Source organism: Centruroides sculpturatus, unplaced genomic scaffold (assembly GCF_000671375.1).
Source record: "Centruroides sculpturatus isolate CEXI.00-Female unplaced genomic scaffold, Cexi_2.0 scaffold475, whole genome shotgun sequence".
Classification (NCBI taxonomy): domain Eukaryota; kingdom Metazoa; phylum Arthropoda; class Arachnida; order Scorpiones; family Buthidae; genus Centruroides; species Centruroides sculpturatus.
Window position 1 is genome coordinate 351,697 of NW_019384712.1, and position 21,718 is coordinate 373,414.

Below are 21,718 nucleotides of genomic sequence, written 5' to 3' on the forward strand. Positions count from 1 at the left end.
AACAATGGGAAAGACATCAACAAGATACCCAAAGCATCCGAAACCATGGTGGAATCAGAATTGCAAGGCAGCATTTAAAGCACGAAAGAAAGCATGGGGAATTTTTAGAAGATACCCCACTGCTAGAAATTTGATAGCTTTTTAAAAAGCGAAGGCAAATGCCATAAAAATAAGAAGGCAAAGCCAAAGGGATTCTTGGAGGAAGTATGTCTCTAGCATAACATCTTCCACTAGCTCCAAAGCAGTCTGGGATAAAATCCATAAAATTAATGGGAAATATGGTTTTCACTCTCTGTCCATGCTGGAAAATAATGGCACAATAGTCAGTGATATACAGGATATTGCTGGTACGTTGGGTGAAACGTTTTCTTTTTCATCCAGCAATGTAATGTTTAAGAGGAATTTTCAAGCTTATAAAGCCTAAAGTGAAAAACAATATTTAAACTTTCACTCCTCATGTAATGAGGAATATAATGTGCCATTCACCAGCACAGAACTACATACAGTGATTTCTCGTTCAGGGAATACCTCTGTAGGCCCGGATAAAATCCACTACAGCATGATTAAAAATCTGTAAAACAATTCCCTTTCTAATCTTCTGAATCTGTTTAACAGAATATGGACAGAACATATTTTCTTGACTCTTGGAGACTATCTATCATTATCCCCATTCCCAAGCCAGGTAAAGATCTCAAGTATTTCTCTAATTACAGACCAATCTCTCTGACAAGTTGCTTGTGTAAACTCTGAGAGGATGGTAAACAGACGTCTGATGTATCTCTTAGAGAAAAATGAATACTTTTCATTACATCAGAGTGGATTTCATAGGAACAGAAGTACCACTGATAACTTAGTAAACCTTGAAACATGTATAAGCGAAGCGTTTGTTAGATGACAGCACTTAGTGTCTGTATTTTTTCGATATAAAGAAGGCCTATGATCGATGTTGGCGATACGGGATACTCCGTGATTTGTACGAATTCGGGTTGCGGGGTAATCTGCCAATTTTTATAAAAATCTTCATGCAGAATTGAAGATTCCAAGTCAGGATGGGCAACAACACTATCTAGGCTCTTCACACAAGAAGGTTTTCCTCAAGGTTTTATTTTGAGTGTCACTCTGTTCTTAATCAAAATTAACAGCATAGCTAAGTGTCTTCCTTCAAGTGTAAAACATTCTCTGTATGTGGATGACTTTCAGATCTCCTGCCAGTCTAGCAACATGAGTTTCATTGAGAGACAACTGCAAACCTCCTTAAATCGCATATATGATTGGTCCAAGACCAATGGTTTTACTTTTAACATGCAGAAGACCTCGTGCATTCACTTTTGTCAAAGGCATGGTTTGCACCTGGATCCGGAAATTTACCTAAATGGGGTCAAAATCCCAATGGTGAACTAATGGTTAGTTTATGGTCAAATAACATATTCAAAAATTTTGCCTTAATTTTTGGGTGTGTTATTTGACCATAAACTGACATTTTTAGCACATTTTTGCAACTTGAAAAGTAGATGTTTAAAATCTCTAAACCTTTTAAAGGTACTATGCTGCTCATCCTGGGGAGCAGACAAATGTTCTATGCTCAGGATTTATAGGGCCGTTGTTCGCTCAAAGCTGGATTACAGATGCATTGTTTATGGCTCCGCCCGAGAATCTACTCTTCGGATGCTGGATCCAATCCACCATCAAGCACAGTGTTTGTACACTGGTGCAGATTCAATATTATCCTGTGTATACAAAATCTATGCTTAAACATCATTTTGCAAATCAATCATAATTTCTTGTATTGAGGAAGGTATTGTATTTACATCCACGTTAAAAGGATCTATTACCCAATTTGGTATTATTAACTGTCATACGTCTTTAAAGCGAATATTCATAACATTTTTTATATTTTCAATATGTGTGCAATATATTTCTAAATCAGTATCTTTAATATTATTTGCACTTATTGTATTTAAACAAGAAAATAGAGAAAATTCTCTATGAGTCATATTATTTTTTTAGAGAGTTAGTTTCTTTAAGAAGGATGTTACGGAACTCTTAACTCTGATGAGATTGATATTGTTGCCTTGCTTTTTTGTCAAAAATTCGTTAAACTTTTCATATATGTTTGATAAATAAGCAACATCATTATGTAATATTTCAACATTAAATGTGATTTCATATTTAATTGTATGTAGAAATTCAATGATAGTATCAAACAAATTAAAAAATCTTTTGAGACAATTACCCTTAGATAGCCATCTAACCTTCGTATGAAGTAACAAACATTCATATTCTTCATTGTCATCATGACATAATTCTCAAAACAAACGTTCATTTAAAGAATGTGCTTTGATTTTATTAATTAAAGATATTACCAAATTCATTGATTGATGCAACCTATCACTGAGTCGTTTGGCTACTAAGTGTTGTTGATGTAAAATGTAATCTATACTGAAAATTTTAGAATTTTCTGCTTTCAATAAGATAATACATCCATGCTGTCTACCTATCATTGCTGGGGCTCCATCAGTAGCACAGCAAGAATGTTACAAATTGGTTCATTATTCTTATCAAGAAATGTTTTCACAACATTAAAAATAGACAAACCTTTAGTATCAGTAGTTAAAGATTTTGCAAATAACATTTTCTCAATGATTTTGTCATTTTTAATGTATCACACACACGCCAGTAATATTGCTTCATTACCACGAACTATACTTTCATCCAATTGTAACGTAAATTCTGTGTTTTGAAGCCCATCGATGTGGGTTTCTGTTTGTGGTGAGGGGACCTCCAAGAGATGGTTTAGTAACTCTTTACCATCCCTGGGATCTGAACGCCCAGCCACGTGTTTGCTGTGTGTGGTGTCCCGTATGCTGGAAAGGGGAATCCTGGTAGTTGAGGGGCAACACGACATCCCCAACACACTGCTTTGGCCTTTGCTTCGGATAAACGGGAGGCTCAAATCAGGCTCCGTTTGAGTCATTCTTGACCTTGACTTGGAGTCAACTGATCGATGCAGACTGGGCGGACACGTCAGATAAGATGTGCTCTTCTTGACTGCATTGTGAGGGTATAGCTCCTGGGAAACCCTGGTGTGACTCTATTGGATTCTCCCGTGTGACGGCATCCCCTTGTTGGGCCTTGTGGTGGGTGGGGTCATTAGGAGCTGAATATGTTTCTATAAATATGCATTCTCTAAAATCTAAAACACCAAATATACCACCAAAAGATGTCAGTTCCCCCAATCAACCAGCCTATCTTATTGTTCATACTATGGGAGAAACACCTTTGTCTAAACGTTCTCTTTTTTTAATTCAGAAACTATTTGAATCAACCATTGGGCACCTTAAATCCAAAAATTGAGGTCAGGAGATTTACTCATAGAAACAGCCTCCCCTCAACGGTCAGGAGATCTACTCATAGAAACAGCCTCCCCTCAACGGTCAGAAAAACTTTTGAAAATGAAGTCTCTAGGAGACATACAAGTCACTATCACACCACATTCAAGTTTGAACTCATCACGTGGTGTGATCTCTGAAATTGATCTGATGTCTGAGGAAGAATCAGATATTCATATCGGCCTTTCAGATCAAGGTATTACTGCTGTACGATGCATCTCCATTCGTCGAGATGGCAAGATAATTCCTACAAAACATCTAATTGTCACATTTAATAAATCGACATTACCATTTTTTCTCACCACAGGATATTTGCGCTGTTTGGTTCGCCCATATATTCCAAATTCACTGCGATGTTTCAAATGCCAGCAATTTGGACATTCCCAAACATCTTGTTGAGGCAAAAGTTTATGTACACAATGTGGAGTAAAAGGCCACCAGAGTACTGAATGCACAAGTTCTCCATGCTGTGTTAACTGCAAAGATGCCCATCCTGGCTACTCCTGAAAATGCACTGCATTGCAGAGAGAAAAAGAAATTCAGCGGGTGAAGACGGTGAATAATATACCTTACAAGGAGGTACGTTGCATGGCTGCTCGAAATGCACCAGTGAAACAGAAGACATTTACTGCTGTTCTGAAATCCACAAAGACATGTGGAGTTCAGACAGACATTTCTGTTTCACCAAATGAATCTGACTCGCCATGAAAAATGTGAGTGGCCAAGGGCATAGACAGTTGATCTATGTCACATATGGCACACAATTACAAGATTGGCTCACTACTTTCTCTAGGAGAGTGTTATTTTTAGTGGAGTTAGATGATTGTGTAATCACCCTCTTCCTTTTGTCAGGATTTCCGACACTAGTTAATCAATTTTGTGAGACGCGGATTAACACGCGTGTGGAGATGATACGGAGATAAACCCTTCGTTTTGATTCAGCTACTCAAGAGACATTCTTTTAACAATTATAAACAAATATTTAATGAAACAAAACAAAATTATACAAACAGAAAATTCAAATAAAGCTTTTTCGAGACTTTTTAATTAAACTGTTTAGAGAGAGAGCTCACAATTTCTATCATAATCATACTACCTTGGGGTAACTTTATCTTTTTCTGTCCTTTAAATTTATACTATAATTCTTCTTTGAATAGGTCTTGAATGGCACATACAGTAGATCCCCCTATAAAACCGTTTCCTATAGTTATGATTCCTATAAAAATTGTGGCATTATCCGTAAACAACGGTAAAAATAACTCCTATAATACGTAAAATGTCATCGGGCAGCCGAACTACTTACCCGCCGTCCGTAGCGCCACGCTACGGAGAGATTTCTATCGTCTGGACAGTATTATATAAATTATATATAAATTAGGTACTGTACATATAATTATATATTAATTATATATAAATTAGGTACTGTATATATAATTATATATTAACTTAATTTATTGTAACTTTATTATAATTAAATATATATTTTTCGCCGTCTAGCGTCACGCTACGGCGAGTTAGGCGACCTATCGTCTGTTTAGTACTGTAATTTTATACATTTCTTGTGAAAGAAACATTTCTTATTTAACGGCCATAAAAATTATTTATATTAAGGATGTCTCCAAAGGTCAACGAAGTTTTCGCAGAAAAATAATATCAGAAATCGCGGCCGCGGTTTGATGCGCTGTTCCGCGACGAAACCAAGCTTTAGCAACGGGCGTAGTCGAACGGTACACACTCGGTAAGTAATCCTACAATTTTTTGTTTATAACGTAGTTTATACGGATTATTTTCAAAAAAATATACGTATTTTGGAAATGTTGAGTCGAATTACTCTAGAATTGATTAATTTTATGAAAGAAAATTTTTCAAACAGCCGTAGTCCGTAAACTATGATTCCTACAAAATTGATTCATAAAGAACGGAACGTATCTACCGTCTTATAGGGGGATCTACTGTATTTATATATTTTCTTCTTTATCTACTGACTTAATGAAACATGGGCGTATAATCTGGGCATTGGCCTTCAGGAGATATGGAATACGTCTTCCTTCTAGGGAATTTCGTGGCATACTCCTCGAATCATGCAAAACTCTTTCTATTTTTCATGAGTTTTCTCCAATCATCTTTTTGGATTCTCTTACGTGAACAGAGGAAAAGGCTATTTATTGAGGGGTTGACAATTCCCACGGTGTTGAGATTTTTAGTAGATAAGGGAAAACAAAAGGATGTTTCATCTTCTGTTGCAGGAAGTGAATTTTATCAGTTTCCCTCGTTTAGAAAAACGTAATTTTTTCACCAAAATCAAAGAATATTTTTTGACAAAATTTTAACTTTTTAATTAAATTATTAATCAATCCCAGTGATAGTTTAGATCTCACAAAAATGTCTGCTGATACCATCTACCAAAGCAACAGGAAAAGAGAATAACAAGACAAAACCACTTCTACCTAAAACTGGTAATAACTAGGAATATGGGTTCCAAAAAAGCTAGTAAGAACCCACTTAATAAACAAAGAATGAAAGCAGCTCTCTCTAAATCTAAAAAATTGGAGACTCAGTCTATGAGTGAGTTCTCTGATATTTCTGATGAAGAGACTAATAAGGACGTGACACAGCCAACATTACCTTCAAAAGAAAAATCCCTTATTAGATTAAAGAGAGATATTTTCACAAAAAATGTTGCCTCAAACACATAATGGATAACAAAATAATCCAATGGAACTGTCGTGGTTTCCACAACAACTTCTCTGACATTAAACACTTGACATTATCTACACCATCTCGCTGTGTGGCAATCCAGGAAACCCATCTTAAACCAGAAGAAAGAACTTTTTAAAAATAATTTGATCTTTACAGTAATGAGGATGGTAGCCACAACTGCGGCAGTGGAGGTGTGGCTATTTTGGTTTCAAATCACATCTCATCCTTACTAGTACCAATAACCACTGATTTGCAAGCTGTGGCAGTCAGAATTACTATTGGAGTAACTGTAACAGTTTGTTCTATATACTTGCCACCAGATGTCAGAGTGAACGAGGATGAATTGGATGCCTTGGTTGAACAGTTGCTTACTGCGTTCCTTTTACTGGGTGATTTCGATGGCCATAATCCAATGTGGGGCAGTCTGGACATCAACCGCCAAGGCAGAGCCATAGAAAGATTCATAGGCAATCAGCAATTATATTTATTTAATACTGGAGAAGTGACATACTTCCATGTTCCAACAAGAACATTCACTGCCATTGATCTATCTTTAGTAAGTCCAAACCTGTTTTCAGCATATACATGGGGGGTTGGATCTAATCCACTGTTTAGTGCCCACTTCCGAATATTTCTAAAATATCAAGGCAGAGAAAACTGAAACAGCCCGTCCACAATACTGGAAACTGGAAACGACAGATTGGCCTGCATTCTCCTCTTTGGCTAACATTACTGAGGAAATGATCAATACTGCTGATATCAAGGATGCAGTTGATGTTGTCACTACCACTATTATTTAGGCAGCTGAAAAAACAATGGGAAAAACATCAGCCAGATATCCAAAGCATCCGAAACCATGGTGGGATCAGAATTGCAAGGCAGCACATAAAAAACAAAAGAAAGCATGGGGGATTTTCAGAAGATACCCCACTGCTAACAATTTGATAGCTTTTTAAAAAGCAAAGGCAAATGCCAGAAGAATAAGGAGAGAAAGCCAAAGGGATTCTTGGAGGAAGTATGTTTCTAGCATAACATCTTCTACTAGCTCAAAAGTAATCTGGGGTAAAATCCATAAAATTAATGGGAAATATGGTTTTCACTCTCTGTCCATGCTAGAAAATAATGGTACAATAATCAGCGATATACAGATTATTGCTGATATGCTGGGTATAACATTCTCCTTTCTATCCAGCAATATTATGTATCCAAGGAATTTTCAGGTTTATAAAGCTGAAAGTGAAAAATAATATTTAAACTTTACATTCCTCATTAGATGAAGAGTGAATGTGCCATTCAGCAGAATAGAACTACATGCAGTGATCTCTTGCTCAGGGAATAGTGCTGTAGGGCCAGATAAAATTCACTACAGCATGACCAAAAATCTGTCAGACAATTCCCTTAGTAACCTTATAATCTGTTTAATAGAATATGGACAGAACATACTTTTGGAGACTATCTATTATTATTCATATTCCCAAGCCAGGTAAAGACTACAAGAATCCCTCTAATTACAGATCAATCTCTCTGACAAGTTGCTTGTGTAAACTCTTTGAGAGGATGGTAAACAGACGTCTGATGTATCTCTTAGAGAAAAATGAATACTTTTCATTACATCAGAGTGGTTTTCGTAGGAACAGAAGTACCACTGATAACTTAGTAAACCTTGAAACATCTATTCGCGAAGCGTTTGTCAGACGACAGTACTTAGTGTCTGTGTTTTTTGATATAGAGAAGACCTATGAGCACTGTTGGCGATACGGCATACTCCGTGATTTGTACGAATTCGGATTGCGGGGTAATTTGCTGATTTTTATAAAAAACTTCTTAGAGAATCGAAGATTCCAAGTTAGGATTGGCAACACTTTATTTAGGCCTTTCATGCAACAAGAAGGTGTTCCTCAAGATTCTATTTTGAGTGTGACTCTGTTCCTAATTAAAATTAATAGCATAGCTAAATGTCTTCCATTTAGTGTGAAACACTCTTTGTATGTGGATGACTTTCAGATCTTTCGCCAGTCTAGCAACATGAGTTTTATTAAGAGACAACTGCAAAACTCCCTAAATCGCATAGATTATTGGTCCAAGACCAATGGTTATAGTTTTAACACGGAGAAGACCTTGTTCATCTACTTTTGCCGAAGGCGTGGTTTGCACTTGGATCTTGAAATTTACCTAAATGGGGTCAAAATCACAATGGTGAATGAGGCAAAATTTTTGGGTGTTTTGTTCGACCATAAACTGACGTTTTTGCCGCACTTGCGCAATTTGAAGAGTAGATGTTTAAAATCTCTAAACCGTTTAAAGGTATTATGCTGTTCATCCTGGGGAGCAGACAAAGTTTCTATGCTCAGGATTTATAGGGCCCTTGTCTGCTCAAAGCTGGATTACGGATGTGTTATGTATGGCTCTTCGCGAGAAACTACTTTTCGGATGCTGGATCCAATTTATGATCAAGCTTGCATTGTGCACTGGTGCATTTCGAACTTCCCCTGTTTAAAGTCTGTACGTCGATGCTTATGAGCTTTTACTATATGTCAGGAAAGAACAGTTGTCTCTTTTATTACATTAAACAGAAATCTCATAAAAAACTTACAGCTGATTGTCCAGATACTTAGCTGAAAAGGCAATTTGCAGCTCGCCTAAGCTGTGTCCCTACATTCAACATAAGAATGGAGAATGTAAGCAGCATGATTGATTTTAACACAAGCAACATCTCACATGTTGAGGTTAATAGTATTTCACCTTTGTCAACCCCAGTGATAGATGTTGATTTAAGCTTAAAGCAGTTCCCCAAAGAAACCACACTAGACTACATCTATAGACATCACTTCGCAGAAATTCAAGATGCGACAGGAATTAATTTCTATATACACGTTTGGTGTTCGTGTGGTTGAAATAGTACGATCCACGAATGAAACGCACGGAAAGGAACGTTGCGATAGTTACAATAATAAAAACTTTTCTTTATTTTAATACGAACAAGTTTGGTTTTATAAGGAATCCCAACTGATGTATGAAATCTTCACAATGCGAGGGGCATCAACAGGTAATTTTTGTTTTACAATAATTAACGGTATGACATCCTTTTAGCGCGTAACAATTAATATCTTATATTTGCGTAACTAAATCTAACTTAATCCTAACTTAAGGCTAACTTAATACTAAGGAAATGACAAGGAAGACAGGACAGTGGGAAGGTAAAAGAAAGAAAGAGATAACTTCACTTCGGCCTTTCGTTTTATTTTCTGATGTCTCTGTGCTTTGGATAGGATTTTCTGTTAACAACGATGGCTCTCGTTTCCACTATGTTCTTGACTCTCCTTGCTTTCCGGAAGGTCTTTAACACGCCAGTACAGGCTTTGATCTCGTATGAACTTAGTTCTCACTCCATAGTTACTAAAATTCGAAAACTAATTTGATGTCTCACTACAAGAAATTGTTTTGTAAAGTTTTGTTGGGTCCCAGACCATGTGGGTATAAGAGGTAACGAAGATGCTGACACAGCTGCTAAGACAGCTAGTTTTTCACAGCATACAATGTGTATTGAAGGAGGTGATTTGAAGCTAGTCATTAAAAAACGAGTAGCAGAGAGATGGCAAATTATGTTGAATGCACAAATCCACAATAAGCTACACGAGATCAAACCTTTGATAGAAAATTGGACACATAATAGGCAGTACGATAGGAGATCTGAGGTTGTCCTTACTCGTTTGAGAATTGGACACACTCGACTGACTCATCAATACCTTTTGAAGGGAGATGACGAACCAGTATGTCAGTACTGCAACTGTACTGTAAGTGTTAAACACATATTTTGCAACTGTGTTACTTTTGACCAAAGTCATAGGCAGCATTTCAGAAATGCAAGCTTTAGAGAGATCTTGGGCCAGAGGCCAAATCTGCACAAATAGTGGACTTTTTGAAAGTCAATAATATGTATAGAGAGATTTGATCACTTATTTATTTTACAAATTTTTTACCTTGTTTTGTCTATTTATAATGTATTTATTTTTTGTTGTTGTTTATATATTTAATTTTGTGATCTATTTCTTATGTCATTAATAGGTATAAAGAGCTTTGTAAATGTATTTATTATACAGTGTTATTTAAATTATTGTATATGTTTTTTGTTGTTTATGTATTTACTTGTTAATTNCATACTCGGTTGACTCATCTGTACCTTTTGAAGGGTGAAGATCAGCCATTATGCCAATATTGTAACTGTACTGTAAGTGTTAAACACATACTTTACAACTGCATTGCCTCTGAGAGGATACGTAGACAGCATTTTGGAAATGCAAGTTTTAAAGAGATTTTGGGCCAGAGGCCAAATCTTGATAAGATACTGAACTTTTTGAAAGTCGTAAATATTTATAAAGAAATTTAATTAATTATTTATATATTTATTTATTTATTTATTATATGCTTATATCTATTTTGTTGTTTTGTTTGTTTGTTTCTATTTACGTTTTTGTGTCATATTTATATTTTGTGTTATATATATTTAGTTTTGTTATATTTTACCTTTTGTCATGGCACAGCATGGCCTAAAGGGCCCTTGCGCCAAAAAACCTTAACCAACCAACCAACCAACCAACCAATTTTGTTAATATGAAAATTTTTCACCATTTGCTTTGGCGCAGCTTAGCCTATATGGCTCTTGTGCCAAAAAACCAAAACAAAGCAAACAAACAAACTACTTTTTTGGGCTCTTCCTGATCTATCTCAAGGGATTCATAGGCCTTATGATCTGACTGTGGTTCCTCCTCAGTCTGTTACTTGACTTCTGGAAGAAGTTATTTGTTCTTTGCCACAAAGTCACGTTCGGAGCTTTCTTTGACATGTCTAGCTCTCTCCGTGTCTTGTTTAATATTGACTTTTTTTCTCTTGCTATTTTCCCATTGTCCCTCCTACTACTAAAGTTCTTTTCGATTCTCAGAATGGCTAATCCTACACACTATTGTTCTTTCCGATTTTTAGATGGCCTAATTTTACCCAAAGGCTATAACTGTCATTTGGAAGGTTCTAGAAGGAACAGACAAAGGAAATAGAAGAAATAGGGAAGAAAGATTGGAATTATAACTATATACAATTAAAATACATATGTCGATATGGCCGATGGCCACACATGGATGGATCTAAATTGGATAACCATTTTGGTTCAGCCTTCGTTTGCCAGGACGAAATTGTGGCAGAACAAATAGCAGCAAATTCTTCCATCTTATCAGCGGAGTGGCAGGGTATTTATTTAGCCCTAAAGTATATAAATAGGAAATGTCATCATTGCTGCATGATTTACACTGACTCAGTTAGTGCACTTCAGGCTTTGATCTCGTATGAACCTAGTTCTCACTCTATAGTGATTAAAATTCGGAAACTAATTTGTTATCTCACTACGAGAAATTTTTCTGTAAAGTTTTGTTGGGTTCCAGGCCACATGAGTATAAGAGGTAATGAAGAAGCTTACACAGCTGCTAAGTCAGCAAGTCCTTCACAGCATACAATGTGTATTGAAGAAGGTGATTTGAAGCTAGTCATTAAAAAACGACTAGCAGAGAAATGGCAAATTTTGTGGAACGTGCACAAGTCCACAATAAACTACATGAGATCAAACTTATGATAGAAAATTGGACACATAATAAACAGTATAATAGATCTGAGGTCATACTTACTCATTTGAGAATTGGATTAACTCGTTTGACTCATCAATACCTTTTGAAGGGTTATGATTAGCTACTATGCCAATATTGCAACTGTTTTTTAAGTGTAAAACACATACTGTGCAACCGCATTGCCTTTGAGAGGATTTATAGACAGTATTTTGGAAATACAAGTGTGATAGAGATTTTGGGTTAGAGGTCAAATCATGACAATATACTGGACTTTCTAAAAGTCACTAATATGTATAGAGAGATTTAACTATTTAGTTACCTTATACTTTTATATATATTGTTGCTTTGTTTATTTTTATAGTTGTATATACTTGTGTTGTATCTACTATAGTTGTATAGTTGTATATTGTGTATGTATATATATAGGAGAGATTGACTGTTTGGCATGGTGCAGCTTGGCTTATGTGGCCTTTGTTACATAAAACAGCAACGAACGACAACTGCCTAAAGAATTTTTCCAGTGTCAGCAACTTGACTGAACAACTATCTGAAACGAAAGAACTTTGAACACTTGTAGGCGAATATAAACTGAATTGTTTACTCAAATAATTTTATTTGTCATGATTTAGATTTGTATAATTTATAATTTATTTTTAAATAGACTTACTTCTAGTATAAACCAAAACGGTGCTTAATTCACTATAATTTCTTTCACTAACGTTTTCGAACCTTTCGATTCTTCTTGAGGTGAANTACTCAAATAATTTTATTTGTCATGATTTAGATTTGTATAATTTATAATTTATTTTTAAATAGACTTACTTCTAGTATAAACCAAAACGGTGCTTAATTCACTATAATTTCTTTCACTAACGTTTTCGAACCTTTCGATTCTTCTTCAGGTGAAAAACGGGTAAATCAGTTAACATTCGATTGAGCCAATCTTTTTTGAAAGAATTCCGAATATGGAACATCTCTGAAATTCATGCAATCGTCGTCATCCTCTGCGCATGCGCTGTTGTGAGCCTACGTTTCATTTCGTTATGTGTCATATATCAGGGTTTGCCACGCTACTGATTATGATATTTCATCTTTGTTGTTTATACAATTGTTACCCTGAGTTGCTTTGTGTATATAAATCGCTTCCATCAAACGCAAATAGTGTGTCTGGTGCGTGGTGTATATTATCCTGGCTTGATCAAATAACGGTTGTATGTCAGGGTTTGTTGCGTACTGTGCTAAGGCGGTTGTCGGCCTCTTGTGGAGGATGTCAGCTTTATGTTCTTTAATCCTTACTTTATTTTTAAATATGTAATCCATATATGTGAATTTTATCAAATGTAACCGAAATTATCATTTTTATTATCTCGATGTATAATCAATTGTTTAATTGTTATATTTTGTCAAAGAGAGAGAGAATCATAAACATGTTTTGTAAACAACCAGTTTTTAACATTTACATACTGAGATGAACATCTTTTGTTAAATTGAAAAATCATACATTTTGTAAACGTAGTGTGATTTTTGAAGAAAAGAGAGTGATGGGAGAATCAAGATTAAGGGTTGGTTTATTTTAAAGAAATTATCATTAAAAAGAACGTTTTAGTTTAGAATAAAATAGCATTTCATTTTTTGATAAAATTTTGAACAAAAAGGAGTAACATTTATCATTCTCGGAGAGAATGGAAGTTAAACTTTTTTAGATGGCTGACTTGTATGATGAATCAGAGACAGTTTTGCACACATTACTGGCCACCTGAGAGAGTTGTTTCTATGAAAGGGGGATTTTCCTGCCATTTGAAGTAGTTATTTGAAAGAAGATAACCATATGTAATACTTGCACAGTACCTAAGAAAGGACAGCCACATAAGAAGTCGGCAATATTTTCTAAGGTGCACATAAAAGTTACACTCAATTTTCACACTTTTATTTCGATTTCCTTTCATATAAAGAATCAAAGACAAGAATAAACTGCGTATGTGAAGGTAGTATAAATAATAGAATTATGTAAATTTTCTCACACGCATAGATTAGATTAGTATAAAATTGATCTCTCAGTATATTTATTGTAATTTGTTTCATTGACTTTTATCAAATTTTGTTGTTGTGTTTTTAATTGGTTTAGTTAATTAGTCTTCATACATAGTAGATCCTCCTATTATTTTATGGATGTCGTCACTTGTACGTTATATTTATCATATATAATAGTTTATGCATGCTAATCTGTGATAAATAGATTAACTGGTATCAGTCCTGACAAGATCTCAATTTTTCGAATCGTGATCTATATATATTTATAGCTCAGAAAGCCATCTTTTGATGAGAGAGATAGTCCAATTGACTAGATGCTGAGTAAGTGATAGAGATTATATTCAAGACTGTCTACCCCTGGCTAGAACCTCATACATTCGAGGACCTTTATTTTGGTGGTTTTCTGTGAATAATTGTTTTGTGAATGAAAACAAAGTTGGAATGGCATTATGCTTTAATTTTTTTTCATCAACTCTCACTTTTTTTTACATTATTGGTTCAAAATGAACTTCACACAAACAAGAATTATTTTTAGGTTTCCAATTTTCTTAGCACACTTTTTCAGTCCAAATTTTTGTCCAAACGGGATCTCTCGGAAAATATTTTATGATATATCTTTTTGCAGCTGAATTAGAACAACCAAAAGATGAACATCTAGGCATTATTTAAGTGATATCTGCATAATAATAATAAAGGGTATATTCTAAAACTGGATTCAAAATGCATTAAGACACCTTTAATACATTCAGCAGAATAACAATACAAAAGTACACTACTGGTATGTAAAAGAATCATTTGTTTAATGAATTTTTATATGCCTTCTAAATTGTATTAAATTCACAAATGATATTTTAAATAAACACGTGTTACCAAATAAATGATGCCTTTCAATAAGGTCCAAATTACTAGTGTGTCTTTGTATTGTTATTGTATGGGATGTATCGGCAAGTGCCAAATTTGAGACAGGGCACTGTTTTTCAGTTGACAGGGCTGTCGAAACAGGTAACTTTATTCATTACTAGCTTATAGGGCAGACAGAATGGATTTTTGTCACTGATTTTCTGACAGAAACTGAGCCATGAAGTCTTTTTAGAATCATTCAGTTTGTACTTGTACTTGGCATTGGCTTTCTGAAAGTGTATAATTTTATATCATAAGTTCTATTTCGATAAGAGGCTTCATTACAGATATAAATTATGCCAGAGAATTGGCTTTGACTAGTATTTCCACTGCTTCAGTTGGACTGAGTATCCGTGCTGGTAAGTCAGATTTTGATTTCGAATGAAGTTGTTGAAAGGATAAACTGATAAACTAAGATTGCGATGTAATTAGCGCTGATTGTTAAAAAATTTTAGAATTTTTAATCTGTTATAATAAGGACTACACATGCTAAATATTTTCTATCTTTTATTATAGAGGAACCCTGTGGCTTCCAGTGGCCCAAAGCCAGGACCATTATATTAATTTCGTTATACAATGAACATAGGGAGAAATTCGAATTACCTCAGTATACAGATATTCAGGTTGTATCCTACTGCTTGCCAAATTAACATTGTACCTGTGAACCTTTCATAAATAATTTCTAATAATTTTCTTTAATATTATAGATATGGAGGATGATTTCAAATAAATTAAATGAAGAGGGGTTTTCAGTCACTCCAGCCCAGGTTGACACCAAATGGCGAGGACTGAAAAAAACATTTAAAAAAATAAAACTGCACAATTCCCAATTTGGTAACAACTGGAAACATTGGGAATTTTATTCTTTAATGGACAATGCCATTGGGAGAGGGCCAGAAATATTCCGTTGCTACTTGTAGCAACGCAGATGGAGTGAGAATGAATTCACACTCAAGTTCCACTCCCACGTCATTCCCATCTCCTGTTGTCTGCACATCATCCCCGTCTCCTGTGCCCTCTTCATCTGCAATCAGTTCTCGTAAGAGAAAAAGAGAGAGCAGCGAGTTGATGAAAGTTTTAAATGACATAAGAAGAGAAGTACAGGAGAGGAGGGAGGAAAGGAAGAAAGAGCGTGAAAAGCTCCATGAAGTATTAAATAAAATTTTATAAAAATTATAAATAAAGTTCTTTTTATATTGAAAACAAAAAGTTTTTATTTCATATAAAGTAAACAAAAACTCGTTTTTAATATTTTTTATTAATCTTTATTTCATGAACTTTTGGATGTACCTAAATTACTTAATATTTGATATACAGTAGAGCATCGATTTTCCGAATCAATTGGGGACTGGGGTTGTCCGGATAACTGATATTTCGGATAACTGATTTACATACGAAAAAATAGTTTAACGTATCCGATATCGAAATTTTTCTTTGTTGCGTGTCGCTTTGCGTTGAATTTTCGTTGACGTTAAGCCTAACAAAGACTATTGTATCGTTAAAAATTATTTTTTTATTTTGTACAAACAAAATAAATATATTGAAAAATATAAAAACAATAAAAAAATATACTTCAGATGTTACTTTAGTATCAAAAGCGTAAAATATTTGAGTAGCCCAAGACATAGTTAAAGATTGAAGCGCCACAGTACTGGCGAAAATTTAAATTTGCCGACTGGAATTCTTTCGGATGATTGACTTTCGGAAAATCGACGCTCTACTGTATATACATACAAAAAGTTACATTACAGAAAGTTATATAATGCATATACATACAAAAAGTTATACAGTGGGTGATCGGATAACGAGCACTTTCATGAAAGATTTCTTGTTGTTTGTTTTGGACAACAAACACTTCATATAAACACAAGAAGTGATATAAAATAATGAATTCATTATTTAAAAAATAAATGCTAAAAATGTATTAATGTTATTAAATTATTGCTGTATTCACCGTGCAAAAAGAATGTTTGCCAAATCATTATGCTTATTTTGTGCCTCTCTTCTTGCTTGGACATTTTCAATTACTGCTGGCACTCCAACTAATCTTTCCTCTACAATATTAGTTTCATCTCCTTCTAAGATAGAAAAGTAGTAAAAAATGCATCCTGCCATAATTAGCATTACCATTAAGTCCAATCGATGCATTTCAAGAAGTTTGAAGCAACTGAACCGACCAACAAACAACCCAAATGATCTTTCAATTGAGCTTCTGCATTTGGAAAGCTTAGTATTGAAGTACGACTGAATTTCAGTTAAATGGCCATTGTCTCAGTATGGTGTTAACAAGTATTTAAGGGATAGGCTGCATCACCGAGGAGGTGAGTGTCTACTGGAAATCCTACACCTTCATCAATTCTTTTAGATAATGTGGATCGACGATAGACACAGGCATTGTGAACTGATCCTGCCTCTCCTACATAACAATCCGTGAATAGCAACTTCTCATTGCATACAGCCTGGAGGATGACAGAATAAAATTGTTTCCTATTATAATAGGATGAATGATCATTCCTGGGGGCTTTAATAGCCATATGTTTACCATCTACAACTCCAATCACTCCAGGAAAACCAAACTTTTTCGTATAATAATCGCTTGTTTTAAAAGCCTTCTCTTGGTTTGGCCAAGAAAGTATGCCTTCACTTTTATTTAGGTCCAAAAGTGCAGATGAAAATTCATGCAGTATTTTCCAAGCTGTTTGTCTGCATACATTAAATCGATCCGCAGCTAACCTGAAAATAAAAATGCATGTTAAGTTGCTACATAGTATTGTATATACATATATATTGATAATTTGTATATAATGCAATATATTAACAGCATTATACAGTCTGTTAATTAATTATAGCCACACTTAGGTTGGGTTAGGAATTTAAGAGAAATGATTTCATTTGTATATGCAAATTATTTTACAGATTTTTGAAAATTTCAAAATTAATCATTATATTAATAATTTAACAACAAAAATATATTTTTTGGTTTCCCAAAAGTATAGATAATAAAACAAAATTGCAAAATTTGAAGCATAAGAAACTTATAATTATAAAAATAAATGGCATCACACAGCACTTTTACTTTGTTGTCAAGTAGTAATTTAAATACTGAATCAAAACTTTCCAAAATTCCACATGGAAAAGATTTTAGTATGGAAGAAATTACATGAATATGGAAATTAAAAGCAGAAGGCTGTAGTTTCAAGGAAATTGCAGTTTAAATGAACAGATTTACTCCTGGAATTTATAAAATTTTGGAAAAACATCACTAATACCTTCTAAACATTGATCAGGAAAGCCCAAAATCATATGTCAAAGTGGTAGTGATAGAACTGTGCATCTTGCATCACAACAGAATAAATTATATTGTCAAATTTTGTGTGAAAGTGGATAAAAAACATCGAAAAGCACTATTCATCAAAGAATTTCAGCAGCTCCACATGTGAAATTTGATGCCTTGATAAAAAAAATCATCAGTAACAAAATTGGAAAGAATGCAGTAGACCAAAGGTCACATGCTGTGGAATGACTGATAGCTCTCAGTCCTTTACAGTAATGAAAAGAAATTTAATTTGTATGGTCTAATTACTGGCATGGTATTAGGAAAGATGCATGCAGTTTTTCAGAAGTCAATAAGGTGGTGGTTCTGTTATGGTATGGGGCTGCTTTGGATTTAATGGTTTATCAAATTTAGGGATTTTAACTGATAGAAAAACATCTAAAAATTATCAAGAAGTCTTAAAGTAATTTATTACCTATTGGAGAAGAAATTAAGAGGGACAAACTGTAATTTAATGCAAACAGAGTATTTAATCTTAGTTGTACCATTTTTAGCTTCTGTATGTATAAATTTACCTTTAAAATATAAAAATTTGGTGTGGTTATATTTAATTGACACAAAAAGATCAAGAATTTACAAAATTTATGATGTTAAAAATTGTTAAATTCTATTTTACAGTATAAATAAGTTATGTTTAAAGTTTCATTTAAGAATTCTTTATAGTTTTCTTTTAATTCAAAAAAATATATGCATTTTGTTAATTTTAACCACAATTCATATTATTAACATGAATCTCAATTAACGATATAGATCTGTACTTTACCTGAACGGAGCTTGATTCAATAACAAGTAGAGACTGCACAATATTTTTTTCTCCACTGTCAATGGACATCATCCTTTTGAATTCTGTTTGTTATTAAGTAAGGGTGCTAATTTTGACATTAAAATGTCCACAGTTATGCGTGGTGTCCCGTATGCCGGAAAGGGGGATACTGGTAGTTGAGGGGCAACATAACGTCCCCAACACACTGCTTTGGCCCCTGCTTCGGATAAACGGGAGGCTCAAATCAGGCTCCATTTGAGTCAATCGGCTGGTCGTTGAGTCATTCTTGACCTCGNCTGGTAGTTGAGGGGCAACATAACGTCCCCAACACACTGCTTTGGCCCCTGCTTCGGATAAACGGGAGGCTCAAATCAGGCTCCATTTGAGTCAATCAGCTGGTCGTTGAGTCATTATAGACCTCGGCTTGGAGTCAACCGATCGATGCAGATTGGGCGGACATGTCATACAAGATGTGCTCTTCTTGACTGCATTGTGAGGGTATAGCTCTTGGGAAACCCTGGTGCGACAGTCTATGAGAATTTCCCATGTGACGGCATCCCCTTGTTGGGCCCCGTGGTGGGTGGGGTCACTAGGAGCTGAATAATTATTTTTAAATATGGATTCATTAAAATTAAAAAAATCATGTACCAATGCACCACCACCAAAGGAGGACAGTTCCTCCAACCAACCAGTATATCTCATCGTGCATGCTATGGGAGAAACAACTCTTTCTAAACGTTCCCCCTTTTTGATTCAGAAACATTTTGAATCTACCATTGGGCATCTTAAAAAAATCCAAAAGTTGAGATCAGGAGACCTGCTCGTTGAGGCAGCCTCCCCTCAACAGTCTGAAAAGCTTATGAAGACAAAATGTTTAGGAGACATACAAGTCACCATCACACCACACACAAGTTTGAACTTATCACGTGGTGTGATATCTGAAATTGATTTGATGTCTGAGGACGAATCCAATATTCAGATCGGCCTCTCAGACCAAGGTGTCACTGCTGTCCGACGAATTTCAATTTGTCGAGATGGCAAGTTGATACCAACTAAACACTTTATCCTCACCTTTGGAAAACCGTCATTGCCATCTTTTGTTACAGCAGGCTATTTGCGCTGTTCAGTTCGCTCATATATTCCAAACCCGCTGCGTTGCTTTAAATGCCAGCAATTTGGACACTCACAAACATCCTGCCGAGGTAAAAGCTTATGTGCACAGTGTGGAGTTGAAGGCCACCAGAGTACTGAGTGTACCAGTACTCCATGCTGTGTTAAATGCAACGATGCCCATCCTGCCTACCCTCGGAAATGCTCTGCATGGCAGAGAGAGAAAGAGATTCAGCGGGTGAAAACTGTAAATAACGTATTATATCCAGAGGCTCAACGCATGGTCACCTTAAGCGCTCCTTTGAAACAGAAGAGTTTTGCAGCTGCATTGAAGTCTACAAAGACAATTGGGGTTCAAACAGATATTTCTGTTTCCCCAAAGGAATCTCTTACTCGCCATGCGAAATGTTTAATACTCCCATCACAAGAAACACCAGCAAAGAAGAGTACAAAAGCAAAAACACCCCTACCTAAACCAGGAGTAATAGCGAGAAACTTGGGCTCCAAAAAAGCAAGCAAGAACCCGCTAAACAAACAGAAAGTTAAAGCTGCTCTCTCAAAATCTAGAAAATCAGAGGCACAATCTATGAGTGAGTTCTCTGACTTCTCTGAAGAAGAGACTCACAAAGAGGTTACAAAATCAATGTCACCCCCAAAAGAGAAACCCCCTATTAAATTAAAGAGGGATACCTTTGCAAAGAATGCTGCCTCAAACACATAATGGATTATAAAATAATTCAATGGAACTGTCGTGGTTTCCGCAACAACTTCTCTGACATTAAACACTTGACGTCATCTACCTCATCTCTCTGTGTGGCACTCCAGGAGACTCATTTGAAATCTGGAGAAAGCATTACTTTAAAAGGATTCAATCTCTACCGGAAGGATGATGATAGCCACAACCGTGCCAGTGGAGGTGTGGCTATTGTAGTTTCAAATCACATCCCATCCTTGCCGGTACAAATAACATCTGATTTGCAAGCTGTGGCAGTCAGAATTTCTATTGGAGTAACTGTCACAGTTTGTTCTATATACTTGCCACCAGATGTCAGAGTCAATGAAGATGAATTGGATGCTTTCGTTGAACAGCTGCCTACTCCATTCGTTTTACTGGGTGATTTTAATGGCCATAACCCAATGTGGGGCAGTCCGGACATCAACCGGCGAGGCAGAGCCATTGAAAGATTAATAGGCAATCAGCAACTATATTTATTTAATACAGGAGAAGTGACATACTTCCATGCCCCAACAAGAACATTCACTGCCATTGATCTATCCTTAGCAAGCCCAAACCTGTGTTCAGCATTTACATGGGAGGTTGGATCTAATCCACTCTCTAGTGACCACTTTCCAATATTTCTAAAATACCGAGGCAGAGAAAGCTGTGAAACAGCCCATCCACCACGCTGGAAACTTGAAACGGCAGATTGGCCGGCATCCTCCACTTTGGCTAACATCACTGAGGAAATGGTCAATACTGCTGATATCAATGATGCAGTTGAAGTTGTCACTTTGTGTATTATTCAGGCAGCTGAGAAAACAATGGGAAAGACATCAACAAGATACCCAAAGCATTCGAAACCATGGTGGAACGAAAATTGCGAGGCAGCATTTAAAGCACAAAAGAATGGGGGATTTTTAGAAGATACCCCACTGCTGAAAATTTGATAGCTTTTAAAAAAGCAAAGGCAAATGCCAGAAAAATAAGAAGGTAAAGCCAAAGGGATTCTTGGAGGAAGTATGTTTCTAGCATAACATCTTCCACTAGCTCAAAAGCAGTCTGGGATAAAATCCATAAAAGTAATGGGAAATATGCTTCTCACTCTGTGTCCATGCTGGAAAATAATGGCACAATAATCAGCGATATACAGGGTATTGC

At 35.5% G+C, this 21,718-nt stretch overlaps 2 protein-coding genes across 4 annotated transcripts in view; both read left to right on the forward strand.

Annotated features, from left to right (window-relative positions):
• Window positions 1-15,944, forward strand: part of LOC111627854 (trihelix transcription factor GT-1-like) — a 54,002-nt gene extending 38,058 nt beyond the window's left edge. The window contains exons 1-4 of one of the 3 annotated variants that reach the window (XR_002757079.1): window positions 10,252-12,448; window positions 12,604-14,991; window positions 15,149-15,255; window positions 15,340-15,944. Coding sequence is in view for 1 of the 3 variants with exons in the window: in XM_023371516.1 (XP_023227284.1) it covers window positions 15,149-15,255; window positions 15,340-15,552 (320 nt within the window). In the remaining 2 variants the exon portion in view is untranslated. Of the gene's footprint in view, window positions 1-10,251; window positions 12,449-12,603; window positions 15,256-15,339 lie in introns of those variants that run through there. The other 2 variants (XR_002757078.1, XM_023371516.1) reach the window with 2 other exon arrangements.
• Window positions 15,945-19,441: 3,497 nt separating this feature from the next.
• Window positions 19,442-20,560, forward strand: LOC111627865. Its single transcript, XM_023371529.1, has one exon. It carries the CDS (start codon window positions 19,442-19,444, stop codon window positions 20,558-20,560), a length of 1,119 nt encoding a protein of 372 aa, XP_023227297.1.
• Window positions 20,561-21,718: the final 1,158 nt, after the last annotated feature.